General features: G+C 42.2%; 1 protein-coding gene across 1 annotated transcript; it reads left to right on the top strand.

The window, feature by feature from the left end:
- Positions 1-94: 94 nt before the first annotated feature.
- Positions 95-5111, top strand: rmi1 (RMI1, RecQ mediated genome instability 1, homolog (S. cerevisiae)). The gene is made up of 2 exons (XM_078215398.1): positions 95-414; positions 2948-5111. The coding sequence occupies exon 2, from the start codon at positions 2996-2998 to the stop codon at positions 4961-4963; it is 1968 nt and encodes a 655-aa protein (XP_078071524.1). The 5' UTR covers positions 95-414; positions 2948-2995; the 3' UTR covers positions 4964-5111.
- The last annotated feature ends 14304 nt before the right edge of the window (positions 5112-19415 follow it).

Here is a 19415-nt window from a genome sequence, read left to right as displayed (position 1 = left end):
AAAACTGCTTATTATTGCAGCCCCCCCGATAATGTAGTCTCCTGGCGGGTTTTGTTTTATGTCAATTTTTTGTGGCGAATAAACCATCAAACGACGACCAAACGGTGAAGAACTGCGAGATATCGCGATATCTGTCCGCGCGGGTGGCGGGCGGGCGATTTCCTCAGCTGGGGATGGTGTGATATATAATATAATGTTCTCTCACATAGACTGGCGGCATCTTAGTGTGTGCTTAGTATTGGTCGTTAAAGCAGGGGAGGAAAATACTGTACCACCGTGCTTTTGGTCTAACCTTCGGTCAGAATTTCCTCTAGTTTTCCGCCAGGTGCAGTGAGTGCAGTCCATAGTCACATTGATTTAACAAAATTCAACAGATTTTCCTTCAGTGAATCCTTAGAGGGCTTGGCGTTCAAGGTTTGTGGAAGATTGTTCTTTGTTCTTGGGTGAGGGATGGAATTCACAAAGGGGTGTATGTTGGTTAGGAACTCTTGAAGCTGTACTCAGTGGGCCTTTAATGGATTCGAGTCCTAGTCGATTAGCTCACATTATGGGTTTCAACACATTTAATAGTACCATTGGTTCTAAACATAACTCATATGCTCACCTCATTACACAGTTGTCAACAACCATCGCATTTTTAAAAAAAGTGGATTTTCTTGATTCTGTTTGAACCAAGCTTTCTGAGGTAAAAACAGAAAATGTTGGAATAACAACAGGTCAGACAACATCTGTGAAGAAAGAAAGTTTCAGACTGAAATGTTAACTTTGTTTCTCTCTCCACAGATGTTGTCCGACCTGTTCAATAATTCCAGCATTTTCTGTTTACATTTCAGATTTCCAGCACACGCCTGTATTTCGCTTTTATTCCTTTCTAACAGTATGTTTGCTGCTAAAGCCTGCCTGTTTTAGAAATGTTTAGAAATAATATTTTTGTACCGTGTGAAATAGTTAATCAACTTTCAAAAAAGTACACAGGATCTGAACTTTTGTAAGTAATGGTGGTCTGTTTTTAAATGTCACTGGTCACAGTTGGTGGTACTATGAATCGAGAAACATTTGCAGCATCAGGGTGGGACAAGATCATGGGAGGTCTTAGACTGGAGTGTAAGAATTTTCAATTGAGTGCAACAAAGGACTCTTGAGGTGCCATGGGTTAAAGTTCATCTTTACTGCCTGAAAGCAAGTATTGCATATGTTTAAAGTTTATTTATTAGTGTCACAAATAGGCTTGCATTAACATGCAATGAAGTTACTGTGAAAATCCTAGTTGCCACACTCTAGGGCCTGTTCGGGTACACTGAGGGAGAATTTAGGATGGCCAATGCACCTAATCAGCGCGTCTTTTGGACTGCGGGAGGAAATCCACACAGACACGGGGAGAACAAGCGACAGACAGTGACCCTAGCCAAGAATCGAACTGGGGCCCCTGCTGCTGTGAGGCAGCATTGCTAACCACTGTGCCACCATGCCATCCATATGAAGAAAGCTGAAAGGGAAATTCATGTCAGGGGAATTGTAATTTGGTAATATTTGTTTTTGCTTGTTTTGTATAGGTTCAGAAAGGGATGTGTGTTCCTGCCATCACCCTTGAGATTTTCTTTTCTATCCAGGCAATGCTTAATGCTCAACGAGTTAACAAAAGTGAAAATGTGTCTCAATGGCTACATAGGCAAGAGTAGTGGGTGAATGGTACTCAATGGGGAAGTGGGGAAAAATATGTACATCAGAATTATTCTGTAGTGGTCGACCACAACATGAGATACATTAAAGTTGGGAATATTGCATCGTAAAATATTGTTTTGGTGTCAAGTTGGCCAAAGTTTGTAATTGACACACTGATAACATCATCTATGGAAAATGTCTGAAGGTACCTTACAAGAAAATTAGTAGAAAACAAAATGACAAAATACAAAACAGGGGCAGATACTGTTCCATGGAGGGTAAGGTGTCTGAAAACTTATTTTAAAAGGATGAGATTTTTAACTGGGAAAATTACGTGTGAAATTGGAATAAGACCATAAGATAGAGGAGCAGAATTGGTCTATTTGTCCCATCAAGTCTGCTCCGCCATTCAATCATGGCTGATAAGTTTCTCAACCCCATTCTCCTGCCTTTTCTCCATAACCTTTGATCCCCTTGCCAATCAAGAACCTATCTATCTCTGTCTTAAATATATTCAATTACCTGGCCTTCACAGCCTTCTGTGGCAATGAATTCCATAAATTCACCATCCTCTGGCTGAAGAAATTTCTTCTCATCTCGGTTCTAAAGGGATTTATTCTGAGGCTGTGCCCTCGGATCCTAGTCTCGCCTACTAATGGAAACATCATCCCCGTGTCCACTTTATCCAGGAATAATTTGAGTGAGGCCAAAGAATTTAAACTCAATGTGGTGGGAACATATGACCATAATAGTTAAGCAAGGATGATGCAAATGAAATATAAGGAAAAAAGTACTTTTATATAACACCTCTTGTTCTTTTGAAGCCCAAAGTCCTTAATAGCCAATTACTAGTGTAATGTTTAGCAGGGTATGGACTGCTGAATTTTGAGCATGTTTCTATTTCTTGCTGCCAATTAGATGTTATTGCAAGGTATGCGGCTGTATAGGTGAATATGAGCGTTGTTTTTTTATTAATTCTTGGGAAGTGGATGATGCTGGCATGATCATATTTATTGTACGTCCCTAATTGCCCTTGAGAAGTTGGTGGTGAGCTGACTCTTGAATCATCACAGTTTTTGTGGATTAGGTTACGCCTAAGTTGCAGCTGATGCTGTACCTTATGTCCTTAGCCTGCTGCCCTTACTCTTGTGGGGTGGTAGAGGTCATGGGTTTGGAAGATGTTATTGGATGCTAGATTGAAGACCAAGTAGCTATAAATAGGATATTGAAATGCAGCAACTAATATTTAAAACAATGCAAATACTTTGTTTTGTGTTTTCTTTAGGTTTCATTATTGAGTTTAAGACCACTAAATGAAATTTAGAAAATCAAAATGATTTCTGCAAGAATTGAAACTTGGCTGGAAGCAACATGGCATCTCAAAGTTCCTTCACACTGGCTTCAAGCATGTGTAGAGTGGATTCAACAGGAGAACCAAGGTGCTGCTTTAACACAGGCCCAAATCAACAAACAGGTTTTTGAGCAATGGCTTCTTACTGATCTCCGAGATCTGGAGCACCCAGTTTTGCCAGTTGGAATCTCGGAAACTCAGAAATGTGAGCTTAGTGGATTTTACTGCTTACAGATTGATTCTTTAGTCGATGTCAGTCAAGCTGCATACAGCCAACTGCAAAGAATCAGGGGAAAGGACACCACTAATGAACACGTGACGTCAACACAAATATCCCAGAGATCTTGGGAAGTAAAACCAACCCGAATGTTGATGCTGCAATTAACAGATGGAGTCCAGGAGCTCCAGGGTATGGAGTACCAGCCGATTCCTGCTCTCTATAGTGACCTTTCACCAGGCACAAAAGTGTTGTTGCAGGGTAATATCACCTGCCGATTAGGACTTCTGCTGCTTAAACCTGAAAATGTGAGGGTGCTAGGAGGTGAAGTAGAATCTCTTGTTGAAGTAAACTCCCAAGTGAGAATACTTGCGAGGTTAATTGGGGAACCATATGACACTGTTGTAACTAGAGTGAATAATAATGATCACAATAGAACTGACAGGATTGATGAGATGCCTCAGCTTTTGGGACCTTCAGATGATGAGCTATTGGCTGGTTTTGATGAAGATGATCTAGTTTTAGAATCCAGAATGGATTCTGAAAGTGGGTATTGTAGTAAAACTGACACTTCACTCAGTATTCCAAATCGCACACCGGCTCAAACCAGTGCTTTAGATAGCAGGTGGCAAAGTATGGAGTCCCAGACTCCAGAAATGTCTCGAGAATTTCCAAGTGAAAATAGAGAATTATTAGATTTTAACGATGAGGACTTTGATGAGTTTCCCTTGGATGAACTGGATGATGATTTGTTCTTGCAGGATGAAATGACTGCAGAAATTGAGGCTGATGGAGCAATCATCCAGTCCCCAAATTCGCTCAAATCCTTAGTGGAGGAACCTCAGACAAGTGATACAAACCGTGTTGCAGAATCAACAAACAGCAGATCCAGTCCAAGCGAGGAGCAAAATGTAAATACCGCCGATAATACTTCTGGCTATAGCTTAAAAAGTCAAGTTAAACTTCTTGGAAGTGGTGAAAATGCAGGGCCAAGTTCCATGCTAAGTAGCTCAAATGCTCAAGAATCTCACGATTCCCTGAAAAAAACAAGCATTAGTCCTGTGGAAAGAAGAAATAATACAAATATTTTCACTATGGAACTGGAATATGAACAGTGTAAATCTTTAGCACCGTATGAGTCCTTTGACAATAGACCAAAGCATGATACTAAATCTGAAAACCAGTGCACCATGTCTGCAGCAATTTCAGGTCCCTCCAGCAATGGAGGCAGTTTTCATCTGGACTGTGTCAGAAAAAGCAACATGAATAGAATAAAGTTCAACGGTAGATCTGTAGAATTGAACTCTCCACCATTTACATACTTAAATATTCTCTTAGATAAGAAACCTGAAGTAATAACTGTGATACAAATCAAAGGCTTCATTGTTACTTTACTAAATAAACTTTCAAGTAATGGTGGTCTGTGGAGTATTAAAGCGAGAATATCAGATGGTACTGCCTACATGGATGTAGAACTTGGTGATGATATTTTGAGAAGCTTAATTGGCTTCTCAGTGGCTGAAATGAGAGACTCAATAAAATGTCCCAACCAACAGCAAAAGGTAACTGCAGGGTTGCAAAAATGCCAACAGGAGCTGGTAGACCTCTGTTGTCTAATGACTATTGAATTTAATCCAACTGTAACTACTGCTAGAGTTCTGGCTCTCCGTGAAGTAAGTCTAGAAGATCTGCAACACTTACAGCGTCGTGTATGTGAAAAAATAACTGTTTAAATAATTAGGCAAGTGGCGTTTGAGGCATTTTTTGCCATGTGCTCTTGCAGCACAGATTTGGAAGATTTTAAAACATAATAAAAATACATGCTTGTGTTTCACTTGTGAAATTGACTTCTGAAAAATAAACATATATTTTAATGCTTTTAATTTTTTCACTTAAATTTCAACCAGACTAGAATTCATTCTGTAGTTTGATAGGAATCTTTAACGCCTCAGCAAACATGAGGACACTATAATCATCTAATTTAGCATTTTGCCTTTTGTACCTATATAGAGTTCCCTTGCCCTTAACATATCCCCCTTTATTCCTTTAGCAATAACTTATCTATTATTAACCTCTTTAAAGCTTTTATTTTGATTGGGCACTTCCTCTATAAAACAAAATTCTCCCGATCTTTCTTTTAATTCTTTTGGTGATCTTAAATTTGTGCTCTTCAGTTAGCCATTCACTAACCAATAGAATGGATTTATCCTCTTTACCTGGTCCACTCAATCAAATCTTCCTTTAACATATTTTCTAATGGGAAGCATATGATTTTTCTATCCTCTCCACACTGGTATTTTCTTACCATATCTGTTTTGTCCCTTTTCCATAACCAGCCTTCCCAAAGGGAAGGGTGTCCAAAATTGTCCATACTGCTGCAGTTGCAGCAAATCTGCCTAATTGGAAGGGGAGGTGAGTAGACTTCCATTTGCTTCCTACCTGTATCCCTGACCCATTTGCTGGATTTAGTGCATTTAAATATTTCAGGAAAATGCAGGGGCTATTTGCAATACTGCTGAGATGTCTGCATTAGTTATTGAATGGGGTGGAACTGTTTGCTGTCCTGTCACAGAGTGAGTGGGCTGTATTGGTTGATTGCCAGTTTCATATTAATTGAGTCTTTATAATGCAATTGATAGTTTCACAATTACAAATTCCAAAATAGATATGTTGAATTCAAAATTCCACCTTTCTTTCAGTTTCAAGCATGACAAGCAGTAATTGTTGATGTATTTCTTTCATTTGCAAGATGTCATGATGTACCTGCCCCTGTGTATTGTAATTTAATTTATGCTTGGAATGGCTATGTGGCATAAAATGTGAAGCAGAGGACAGGCAGAACTGGGATCTATAAAGGTTTTGTTTGTGCTCCAAAGATCCAGGATGAGAAGTTACAACATTGGCATCTACCTGACAGTGTGGAAGATTGCCCAAGGATATCCTGGGTACAAAAAAGTAGGACAAAAACAAACCAGCCAATTACCACCTCATCAGTCTATCTTCTATCATCAGCCAAGTGATGGAAGATATTGTCAACAGTGCTATCGAGCAACATTTACACAGCAATAACCTGCTCACTAATGCTCAATTAGGTTATTTCAAGGCCACTTTACTGACCTTACTGCAGCCTTGGTACAACATTGACAAAAAATCAGAACTCGAGGTGAGGTGAGAATGATTGCTCTTAACATTAAGGCAGCATGTAATGGAGTATGGCAGCAGGGAGCCCTGGCAAAACTGGATTGGGAATCGGGGAAACTGCACTGATTGGAGTTGTACCTAGCACAAAGGAAAAAGGTTATGGTTGCTGGAGGTCAATCATCTCAGTCCAAGGACATTGCTGAAAAAATTCCTTGGGATAATGTCCTAGGCCAAACATCTTCAGCTTGCTTCATCAGTGTCCATTCCTCCATCATAAAGTCAGAGGTGAGGATGTTTGCTGATGATTGCACAAATGTCATTGTGACTCCTCAGAAACTGAAGTCCATTTCCATATACAGCAGGGCATTCAGGCTTGGGCTGGTAACTGGCAAGTAATATGTGCAACCCAAGTGCCAGACAATGATCATCTCCCCTGGACATTGTGGCATTAACCTCACTGAATTTCCCCACTATCAACATCATGAGGGCTACCATTGACCAGAAACTGAACTGGACCAGCCACGGTGGCACAGTGGTTAGCACTGCTGCCTCATAGCACCAGGGACCTGCGTTCGATCCCCGGCTCGGGTCACTGTCTGTGTGGAGTTTGCACATTCTCCCCGTGTCTGCGTGGGTTTCCTCCGGGTGCTCCGGTTTCCCACAGTCCAAAGATGTGCGGGTTAGGTGGATTGGCCATGCTAAACTGCCTCTTAGTGTCAGGGGAACTAGCTAGGGCAAATGCATGGGGTTATGGGAATAGGGCCTGGGTTCAATTGTGGCTGATGCAGACTTGATGGGCCGAATAGGCTCCTTCTGCACTGTAGGATTCTGATTCATCGCTATGATTCATCTATGATATAAATACTGTGGCTAAAAGTGCAGGTTACAGGCTGGGAATTCTGCCACAAATAGCTTAACTGACTCCCCAAAACCTGTCCGCCATCTGCAAAGCAAAGTCAGGAAGGAATGTGACAGCATCCACGAAAAAACAGCCTGCTTGATTGGCACCCCGTCACTCCCTCCTCCACCACAAACACACAGTGACTCCTCCACCACCACCAACACACAGTGACAACAATGTGTACCATATGCAAGATGCACTGAGCAGCTCTCCAAGGCTCCTTTGGCAGCCATGACCTCTGCCACATATAAGGACGAGGACAGCAGATGCATAGGAACATCACCTGCAAGCACCCTGAATGAGAACTATATCACCGTTCCTTCACTGTTGCTGGATCAAAATCATGGGCACTTCTGTAATAACACTAGAGGTGTACCTACACCACACAAACTACAGCAATTTAAAAGGTGGCTCACCACCACCTTTTCCCAAGACTGATGAAAGATCATTGTAGAAATACATGATGCCTTACCTGCTGAGTATTTCAGTGTTCTCTGTTTTTATTAAAGATTTCCAGCATCTGCAGTGTTTTGCTTTTGTAGTAGCGATGAACCATGGTTTATCAGACTGGAGGGAAGTACACAGAATACTCTGGGTATACCCCAGTGAAGCCCTGCTGTTTTTGATATAAATGACTTGGACTTGGATATAATTTCAGAGTTTGCAGATGTTAAATTCTGAAATAATGAGGATCATAGTGACAGACTACAGGAGAATATAGATAGGCAAAATGGGGAGACATGAGGCAGTTGAAATTAGCTCAGAAGTCTAAAGCACTTTAGTAGGAATAATGAGAGGCCATATGAACTCTGATTTTAAAGGGGTATAGGAAGAGAGGTTGCATGGACACATATGAAGTTGGCAGGAAAAGTTGAGAAGCCTGTTGAAACATAGGATCCTTGGCTGTATTCATTGAGAGACAAAGTACAAAAGCAATGAAGGCACTTCTTTACATCCTGTTTTCAGTAAGGATTCAATTCTGCCAGTTTCTCCATCTCACCTGTTATGATGATGCAACCTTTCACACCACCAGTGCTTCATATACTTCCTTCTTCCACAACTGAGGATTTTCCACCCTCACCCTGGTTGACAGGACCCTTTACCATGTCCATCCCATTTCCAGCACTTCTGCTCTCACCCCTTCCCCTACCTTTGAGAACCAAATAGGATTCTCTTTATCCACCCACCCAATCAGTCTCTGTTCTGAATGGATCATTTCTGCCACCTTTGGCGTGTTACATTACCAATTCCTTCCCCTTCCAACATTCCAGAGGAACCATTCCCTCAAACCACCCTGGTCCACTCCTCTTTCCCACAGTACTTTTCCACACAACCATTGGACATACAACAGCCACCATTTTAGCTCCTGTCCCCTCACCGTATAAGGCCCAAAACGATCCTTCCAGGTGAAGCAGCAATTTACGTGCTCTTTCAATTTTGTATACTCTATTCTTTGCTCACCACATGGTTTGCTCTACACTGTGAGAAGAAATGCAGAACGGGTGACCACTTTGCAGAAAACCTGCATTTAGTCTTCAGACATGAACCTGAACTTTTGGTTGCCTATAATTTTAATTCTCACCATTTGCTCTCATGCTGACCTCTGTCAATGGCCCCCTGCAATTCTACTGAAGGTAAATGTAAGTTTGAGGAACAGCATCTCCTCTTTCAATTAGGCACTCTACAGCAGGGGTGCACAGACTTTAGCGACTTGAGATCTTTGATAGTCATCCTAACACGATCCACCAGTGTGGTTTACCCACTCCCTCACAAAGACATTCAAACATGTTGCAAATATAGACCCAGACCTTCCTGTTGCTTGCCATTTCAACACCCCACCCTGTTCTCCTTCCCACAAGTCCATCCTTGGCCTTTTGCAATATTACAGCGAAACCCAACATAAACTGGAACAACAGCACCTCATCTTCCAATTGGGCCTTCCGGACTGAACATTGAGTTCAACAACTTCAGAGCATGAACTCTCTCCTCCATCTATTTTATTCCATTTCTTCTTTTCACCTTAATCATCAATTTTTATTACTTTATATTCTTATTTTTATTTTTCCACTTCTAACATCTCGCTTTCCATCTTTTTCTCCCCCCACCCCTCTGCCGCATCCCTACACTGCACTTTTGTTCTGCCATTTACACATTCTGATCTCTTAAGGAACATTCTTAGCACCATTCTCAGCCTTTATCATCATTTACATTCCTTTTGTATTTTTGTCTATGCCATTCCTATCAATGATGTGGAGATGCCGGCGTTGGACTGGGGTAAACACAGTAAGAAGTTTAACAACACCAGGTTAAAGTCCAACAGGTTTATTTGGTAGCAAAAGCCACACAAGCTTTCGGAGCTCAGAGCTCCGAAAGCTTGTGTGGCTTTTGCTACCAAATAAACCTGTTGGACTTTAACCTGGTGTTGTTAAACTTCTTACTATTCCTATCAATTACAGCCTCCCCCACGTCCCCTCTCCACCCCCCCCCCCCCCCCCCCCCCCGCCCCGCCACCAACCCTTCACTAGTATAAATCTTGCCTGATGTTCCTTGTCTTCAGCTCTGATGAAAGGTCATCCTGACTCGAAACGTTAGCTCTATTCTCTCTCCCCAGATGCTGTCAGACCTGCTGAGATTTTCCAGAATTTTCTGCTTTTTTTGTTGTATACCAAATACTGCCTGCCTGTGGGTAAAAAGAACAAAAATGCACTAAGAACACTCGAACATAAGATTATGAAAGTGGCAAATTTTAGGTGTCTTGGTACTTGGACCTAAGATCCTAACCTTGAAATAAACAAAAAAAATAGTTGGGTAAAGTAAATCCGATAATTTTAATTGTGACAACTGCTGTTATGTCTGGATAAATGCAACCTCTCGCTTAAGTTGAATTGCTGCCTTCAACAAAAACCTGCAGACGGTTGCTATGGTATCAACAGTTTTAAAAACGTACAACGTAGCTATCAAACTTGAGTAGCTGCAGCTTGGGTGCTGTGAGAGGGTGGGGAAGGTTGGGTAGTGTTAAGGGGTTGAGAGGTACTGTGGGGGAGTGAAACATTGAAGTGTTACTGTTAGAAGTGTTGGCCCCCTCTCCCTTGAGACAAACCCCTTCCCTCCACTTACTGCATTTCCAGCTTCTCATTCCACTCAACAGGCAGGTTGACGGACACTGTCTGCCAACTCCCCATCTCCTGGGTAGCTCGATCTGCCTCAGGTTGCCACCCCTGTCTCCCCTCTCCTCCACCCAAGTCTGTTTACCCTCCAAGGTCTACCCACCCCCCCCCCCCCCCCCCCCCCCGGCCCCCGATCTCTCTCTAAGGCTAGAGTAAGTTACAACATGGCAGCCACTGAGGCCAGGTTTCATCAGATTCCCTCCCCCAGGCACAATTGGCAACACTTACAGTTTCTGCCATTCATGCTCAGTGCTGCCACCTACAGCCAGGTCACGCAAAGCTGCAGCACTACTTGTGCATGGGACACAGCAACATTATCATTCATTTTGATCTACTTAAAGCTGCAATCCATCAGTCGACTGTAATCAATGTCTTGGGCACCACTGTTCTACAGCATTCTGATCTCAACATTGAGTTCAACAATTTCAGCCTGATCTCCGCCCTCATTTATTATCCTTTTCCTTTGCAGGTTTTGGTTTTGCTTTTATTTTTTCCTTGGTTTTGCTTTTGGATGGCAACTGTTCATCATTCTGCCATTCAACCGCCTCTAGACACATTTTTGTTTCTTGCCCTATTATCACTCCATTTGGACTTGCAGACACCAACCTTTTTGTCATTTAATCTCTCGTCTTCTACCATAACACCCTGTTCATTTTCCACCGTTCACCCAACCCCTTTTACTTGCTTAAACAAATAATATTTCTAACAGTTCTGTTGAGCAACCTGAAATATTAACTCTTGCTCTCCAAGATGCTACCTGGAAAATATGTTTCCAACATTTTTTTAAATAAAAGCAAAGAAGTAAGGTTAAACTTTTACAAAGCACTGGTTAGATCTCTGTTAGTATTGTGCTGAATTGTGGACATCATATTTTAAAAAGGATGTCAAATTTTCCAAGAGGGTGCAGAAGAGATTTACTAAAATGGTATCAGGGAAGAGGGGCTTTCGTCATATGGAGAAACTGGTTAAGCAGAAGTTGTGCTCACAAGGGCGGCACGGTAGCACAGTGGTAGGCACTGCTGCTTCACAGCTCCAGGGTCCCAGGTTCGATTCCCGGCTCGGGTCACTGTCTGTGTGGAGTTTGCACATTCTCCTCGTGTCTGCGTGGGTTTCCTCCGGGTGCTCCGGTTTCCTCCCACAGTCCAAAGATGTGCGGGTTAGGTTGATTGGCTAGGTTAAAAATTGCCCCTTAGAGTCCTGAGATGCGTAGGTTAGAGGGATTAGTGGGTAAATATGTGGGGGTAGGGCCTGGGTGGGATTGTGGTCGGTGCAGACTCGATGGGCCGAATGGCCTCCTTCTGCACTGTAAGGTTTCTATGATTTCTATGAACAGAGAAAATTAAGAGGAGATTTGGCAGAGGTGCACAAAATACTGAAATAAAAATGCTGAACATACTCAGCAGCTCAGGCAGCACCTATAGGGTCATAGAGGTTTACAGCATGGAAACAGGCCCTTCGGCGCAACTTGTCCATGCCGTCCTTTTTTTTTTAAACCCCTAAGCTAATCCCAATTGCCCGCATCTGGCCCATATTCCTCTATATCCATCTTACCCATGTAACTGTCTAAATGCTTTTTAAAAGACAACATTGTACTACTACCTCTGGCAGCTTGTTCCAGACACTCACCACCCTCTGCGTGAAAGAATTGCCCCTCTGGACACTTTTGTATCCCTCCCCTCTCACCTTAAACCTATGCCCTCTAGTTTTAGACTCTCCTACCTTTGGGAAAAGATATTGACTATCTAGCTGATCTATGCCCCTCATTATTTTATAGACCTCCATAAGATCACCCCGCAGCCTTCTACATTCCAGAGAAAAAAGTCCCAATCTATCCGGCCTCTCCTTATAACTCAAACCATCGTCATATGGAGAAATATTTTCTGCACTCTTTCTAGTTTAATAATATCCTTTCTATAATAGGGTGACCGGGACTATCGCACAGTACTCCAAGTGTGGCCTTACCAATGTCTTGTACAACTTCAACAAGACGTCCCAATTCCTGTATTCAATGTTCTGACCAATGAAACCAAGCATGCTGAATGCCTTCTTCACCATGCTGTCCACCTGTGACTCCACTTTCAAGGAGCTATGAACATGTAACCCTAGATCTCTTTGTTCTGTGACTCTCCCCAACGCCCTACCATTAACTGAGTAAGTCCTGCCCTGGTTCAATCGACCAAAATGCATCACCTCGCATTTATCTAAATTAAACTCCGTCTGCCATTCGTCAGCCCACTGGCCCAATTGATCAAGATCCCGTTGCAGTCCGAGATAACTTTCTTCACTATCCACTACGCCACCAATCTTGGTGTCATCTGCAAACGTACTAACCATGCCTTCCATATTCTCATCCAAATCATTAATATAAATGACAAATAACAGTGGACCCAGCACTGATCCCTGAGGCACACCGCTGGTCACAGGCCTCCAGTTTGAAAAACAACCCTCTACAACCACCCTCTGGCTTCTGTCAAGAAGCCACTTTTGTATCCATTTAGATACCTCACCCTGGATCCCGTGAGATTTAACCTTATGCAACAACCTACCATGTGGTACCTTGTCAAAGGCCTTGCTAAAGTCCATGTAGACAACATCAACTGCACTGCCCTCATCTACCTTCTTGGTTACCCCTTCAAAAAACTCAATCAAATTTGTGAGACATGATTTTCCACTCACAAAGCCATGCTGACTGTCTCTAACCAGTACTTGCGTCTCTAAATGCCTGTAGATCCTGTCTCTCAAAATACCTTCCAACAACTTACCCACCACAGATGTGAGGCTCACCAGCATGTGGTTCCCAGGCTTTTCCCTGCAGCCCTTTTTAAACAAAGGCACAACATTTGCCGCCCTCCAATCTTCAGGCACCTCACCTGTGACTTTCGATGATGCAAATATCTCTGCTAGGGGACCCGCAATTTCGTACCTAGCCTCCCACAACGTCCTGGGATACACTTCTTCAGGTCCCGGGGATTTATCTACCTTGATGCGCTTTAAGACTTCCAGCACCTCTTTCTCTGTAATATGGACACTCCTCAAGACATCACTATTTATTTCCCCAAGTTCCCTAACATCCATGCTTTTCTCAACAGCGAATACTGATAAAAAATATTCATTAGGATCTCACCCATCTCTTGTGGATCCGCACATAGATGACCTTGTTGATCCGTAAGAGGCCCTACTCTCTCCCTTGTTACTCTTTTGTCCTTTATGTATTTGTAGAAGCTCTTTGGATTCTCCTTTGCTTTATCTGCCAAAACAATCTCGTGTTCCCTTTTTGCCCTCCTGATTTCTCTCTTAACTCAACTCCTACACCCCCTATACTCTTCAAGGGATTCACTTGATCCCAGCTGTCTATGCATGCCATGTGCTGCCTCCTTCTTGACCAGGGCCTCAATATCCCGAATCATCCAGAGTTCCCTACTTCTGCCAGACTTGACTTTCACTCTAAGAGGAATGTGCTTACCCTGAACCCTGGTTAATACACTTTTGAAAGCCTCCCACTTACCAGATTCCCTTTGCCTTCCCACAGACTCCCCCAATTAACTTTTGAAATTTCCTGCCTGATACCATCAAAATTGGCCTTGCCCCAATTTAGAATTTTAACTTTTGGGCCAGACCTATCATTCTTCATAGCTATCTTAAAACTAATGGAATTATGGTCACTGGTCCCAAAGTGATCCCTCACTAACACTTCTGTCACCTGCCCTTCCTTATTTCCCAAGAGGAGGTCAAGTTTTGCCCCCTCTCTAGTCGGGCCATCCACGTACTGAATGAGAAATTCCTCCTGAATACACTCAAGAAATTTCTCTCCATCCAACCCTCTAATACTATGGCTGTCCCAGTCAATGTTGGGATAGTTAAAATCCATTACTATGACCACCTTATTTTTCTTGGAGCTATCTGTAATCTCCTTACATATTTGCTCCTCAATTTCCCGCCGACTATTTGGGGGCCTATAGTACAACCCTAACAAAGTGATTTCCCCCTTCTTATTTCTCAGTTCTACCCATATGGACTCAGTGGCCGAACCCTCGGATATAGCCCCTCTCAGTACTGCTGTGATGTTTTCCCTAATCAAAAGTGCAACTCCCCCTCCTCTCTTACCTCCTGTTCTATCTTTCCTATAGCATCTATACCCTGGAACATTGAGCTGCCAGTCCTGTCCCTCCCTTAGCCATGTTTCAGTAATTGCTATAATATCCCAGTCCCACGTACCCATCCATGCCCAAGGTTCATCAGCCTTGCCCATTAGGCCTCTGGCATTGAAATAAATGCAGTTTAATCTGGACTTCCCTTGCTCTCTGTCTTGCTTTTGCCTGATCTGTCTGGTACGAAGATTACTGACACTGCCTTTACTACTTAATGTGCTCTCTTTAACTTCTGTGCTGCCCTCAACCTTCTCTTCTGTCTCCCTACTGCCTTGGATCACACCCTTCTGCTAAACTAGTTTACACCCTCCCGAGTGGTTCTAACAAATCTCCCCACCAGGATGTTAGTCCCCCTCCAGTTCAGATGTAACCCATCCCTCTTGAACAGGTCACCCCTTCCCCAGAAACGATCCCAATGATCCAAAAATCTAAATCCCTGCCCCCTGCACCAGCTCTCAAGCCACGCATTCATCTGCCTAATCTTCCTATTCCTATTCTCACTAGCACATGGCACCGGTAGTAGTCCAGAAAATACTACATTCGAGGTCCTGCACTTTAGCCTTCTGCCTAACTCTCTATATTCACACTTCAGGACCTCATCCCTTTTCTTACCTATGTTGCTGGTACCAATATGTACAATGACCTCTGGCTGCTCACCCTCCCCCTTAAGAATGTCCTGCAATCGCTCAGAGATGTCCTTGACCCTGGCACCAGGGAGGCAACACACCATCCTGGAGTCTCGATTGCGGCTACAGAAACGCCTGTCTGTGCGTGTGTCTGTGTGTTTCTATAGAGAGAAACAGAATTAACATTTCAGGTCGATGAGAAGATACAGACCGTATTCTTCTTCACTTATAGAGTCGACACTGATATATTCTTTGGATTTACCTGATGTTCCTTCTAAAACCTTTTCATTCAAATCTAGTGAATCATCATTCTTAGTGCAAGAATAGTTTTTGAGTTATAAGTGGTACTAAATGCATCAATACTTTCACCAAATAGGAAATCAACAAAACTTTATCCCTCAGAAAAATAATTCTCCAGCATTTCAATTGAAACTTCCAATCCAATCCTCTAGACATTACTTACCCCAAACGTGCCCCAGAAATCTTCCTTCAAAAATTAATTATTGTTTCAAAATAGAATAGTCACCGTGTGGCTCATGAGAAAAGTATAAATGTGCACCACCTCCTTGCTCCAGCCTTCACTTAAAAAAGAGGAGCAAAAAATTGTTATGCTTGGTTCTCTGTGCACCTAAATGTTGAATAAAGTGTTAAAATATCTAATTGTCCAATTGTCAACATACATCACCGCCTTCCATCAGGAAAAAGATACAAAAGTCTTGAGAACGCGCACCAACCGACTCGAGGACAGCTTCTTCCCTGCTGCCATCAGACCTCTGAATGGACCCATCTCATATTAAGTTGATTTTTCTTTACACCCTAGCTATGACTGTAACACTGCACTCTGCATTCTCTCCTTCTCTATATAGGGTATGCTTTGTGTAGCACGCAAGAAACAATATTTTTCACTGTATGCTAGTGCATAATTCAAATCAAAACACCATTTGGCATCACCCACGAACAACAGGTATATGTCCTATTCAAGCACTCCAGACAGGCAAAAACTGAGTTTTATTATTATAGATATTTCTGTGATTACATTTCAATTGATAGCTACCTGTCAACTCCACTAATCAGTCGATGCTTTGCAGAAGATGTGTACACATCCCTTTTTGTGTAGTGTGCAAATTTTGATATATTTGATTTTGATCATTTATACATATTTGAACAGTGCAATGGTTCTAACACTGACCCTCAGAGAACCACTATTTACATCCATCTATCTGAAAAAATATTACAGCCACATTAGTCAGTGCTTTTTTTCCCAGTTTTGACAAAGGAACTGCATCCAAAATATTAACTTTCCTGTTGTTTCCACAGTTTCTGCCTGACCAGCTGATTGTTTGTAGCATTTTTTGTTTTTGTTACAGATTTCTAGGTTTTGGAGTATTTTATTTTTCGTCCACTCTCTGTTTGTCCTTTAAACAACATCCTAACCATAATGCCAATTTAGTGTCACCTTGGTCCTGAAATGCAATCCATTGCCATTGTACTCTGAATTAGTACCATCTTTATATTTGGTAATCTCTATTTGGGCACAGCTTTCTGACCGATTTGCAGGTAGCGCAATATAATTAGTGTTTGGATTTATCTGTTCTATCTGCCACATTCATTCCTACCACCAAATGTCTAATCTGCCCGCTTTAATATGCATGCTTCAGGGTCTGACATTTTAACAGCTGTATGCAAAGAAATATTTATTCCACTGAGAACCAAGAAAGAATTGGATAGTATCATTCAATTTTATTTCCCAAATTTATACACTGAATATGAATTATGACTTTCAGCCTTTATCGGACAATGCAATTTTCAAGTGAAGAGAGGAATACCACATGGCTATGTGCTGTTAATAAAACAGAACTAATATTCAGAGAATTAGATGGACATCCAAGGTTAAAAATTGGAGGCAAGATCATAACAAACATTTTGGCGACACAGTGCTACTTGCAGAATCACAAGAGGGCCTATAAAATATTGCAGAACGAGTAAAATCTGGAAGTTTAGAATGGAGATGAAGCATGAACATGGAAAGGGCAAAACAAAGAAAGAAAGAATAAATTAGAAGAAACTAGTGTGAAAATTGAAGTGAATGGTGTAACACTGGAACAAGTAGATGAATTTGCCTTCTTAGGACTAGTGATAACAGAAGGCGGCGGATGCAATGCCAAAATTAGAAGAAGGATTGAGATAGCCAGAAGTAATTTTATGAAGATGAAGGCGGTGTTTACAATAAGAAAACCCAAGCTTTAACAAGGAACTAACTCATAAGATGCTACATTCTATCCACTATGTGTCTTGGAAGCCTGGACAATAAATAAAGATCTGTGAAAGCCTTTGAAATCTCAATGCTAGGAAGTATGCTAAAAATTCCATATACAGACCGTGAGACCCAGGAAGAGGGGCTTGAAATTGTAAGAATGTAAAGGACTCTTAAAAAGTGACATCCAGAAAATAAAATGTCAATATTTCAGCCATTTGATCAGAGCTGAAAATCTAAAGAGACCTCTCCCACAGGAAAAGTGGAAGACAGCAGAAATAAGGATTGACCTTGGTGTAGTTGGATGATCATAGATCATAGATAGATTCCCTCCAGTGCAGAAGGAGGCCATTGGCTCATCGAGTCTGCATCAACTCTCTGACAGGCCCACTCCTTGCCTTATACACATAACTCCACACATTTATTCTGCTAATCGCCCTAACCTACACATGTTTGGATACTAAGGGGCAATTTAGCATGGCCAATCCACCTAACCTGTACATCTTTGGATGTACTTCACAGAGCAGTTGCAGACTACCCACAGTGGACGTGTGAGGAACGGTGCAAGACAAATGAGTATGATGTTCCATCGCAGTAGATCTCCTGGTAGGAGTAGCTGCAAGTAGCAACAGCCAGCACGCCATGACAAAAATGAGGGACTTTAGAGTCACAGACCTCTATCAGAAATTACCCATGTATTCTTTGGAAAATTAGATGCGTAGAATCCCTACAGTGCAGAAGGAGGTCATTTGGCCCATTGAGTCTGCACTGACAACAATCCCACCCAGGCCCTAACCCCGTAACCCCGTAACCCCATGTATTTACCCTGTTAATCCCTCTGATACTAAGAGGCAATTTATCATGGCCAATCCACCTAACCTGCACATCTTTGGATTGTGGGAGGAAACCAGAGCACCCGGAGGAAGCCCATGCAGACACGGGGAGAATGTGCAAACCCTACACAGACAGTGACCCAAGCCAGGAATTGAACCCAGGTCCCTGGCGCTGTGAGGCAGCAGTGCTAACCATTGTGCCACCGTGCCACCCCAGTGTAAGATGATCTTTCAAAATCCTCTCTAAATCATTAAATGTAATTGAATGCCCTCTGTACCATTGAACAATAGGTACAGATTAATTAATCCTATATCCGTTGTTTGTTGCAATGCTAAAAGATAATGAACATCTATTCAGCACAAATTAATACCATCAATCTTGAAGAGTAGTCCCAATTCACATACATCCTGGGATCATCCAAGGAAAAAAGCTTTGTGAATTACGGTCAATACCACAGGTGAATGTTAGATAATGAGTGCTCTGTTTATACCATACATTTGTTCAGTAAAATTATGAAATGTATTCCTAAATGCTGACTTAAGTGGAAACTATCTTCATGGGATTATTGAGGATTTTGTTTGGTACTGCTGCCATGAATCCTTTCTCATTCATAGTGCTTTCTATTATTACGCATGTGAACTCTGAAGTAAAATGAAGATAGAAAGAAGTTGCCTTTATAGAAGCCATTCACAGCTTCAGCATGATGTTATGTAGTCAATGGACTGTGTTTGGACTTAGTCACTTGTTATATTAAGAAACATGGCAGTAATGTCGTACACAGCAAGACCCTGCACAAAATGGTGTGTTATGGCCAGGTGAGAAGTGTTAGAATGGCTGTCCTCTCCAGCTCTCGGTTGACTGCAACAAGTTTTTTACAAATAATTTTCTTGCCGATTTAGTGAGTGTTTAATTATTTAAGTGTTGTAGCTGTAAAAGACACACAAGCCCACGGATAACCTCACGATGCTCCACTTCTCCAGCTTCCACCCCAAACACGTTAAAGAAGCCATCCCCATACACAGGATCTGCTCAGAGGAGGATCGCAACAGACACCTCCAGACGCTGAAGGATGCCCTCATAAAAACAGGATATGGCGCTCGACTCATCGATCAAC

The sequence above is a fragment of the Mustelus asterias genome, chromosome 6, assembly GCF_964213995.1.
Source record: "Mustelus asterias chromosome 6, sMusAst1.hap1.1, whole genome shotgun sequence".
NCBI lineage: Eukaryota > Metazoa > Chordata > Chondrichthyes > Carcharhiniformes > Triakidae > Mustelus > Mustelus asterias.
Note: the sequence above shows the minus strand (reverse complement) of the source record. Positions and strands in the feature narration are given on the sequence as shown.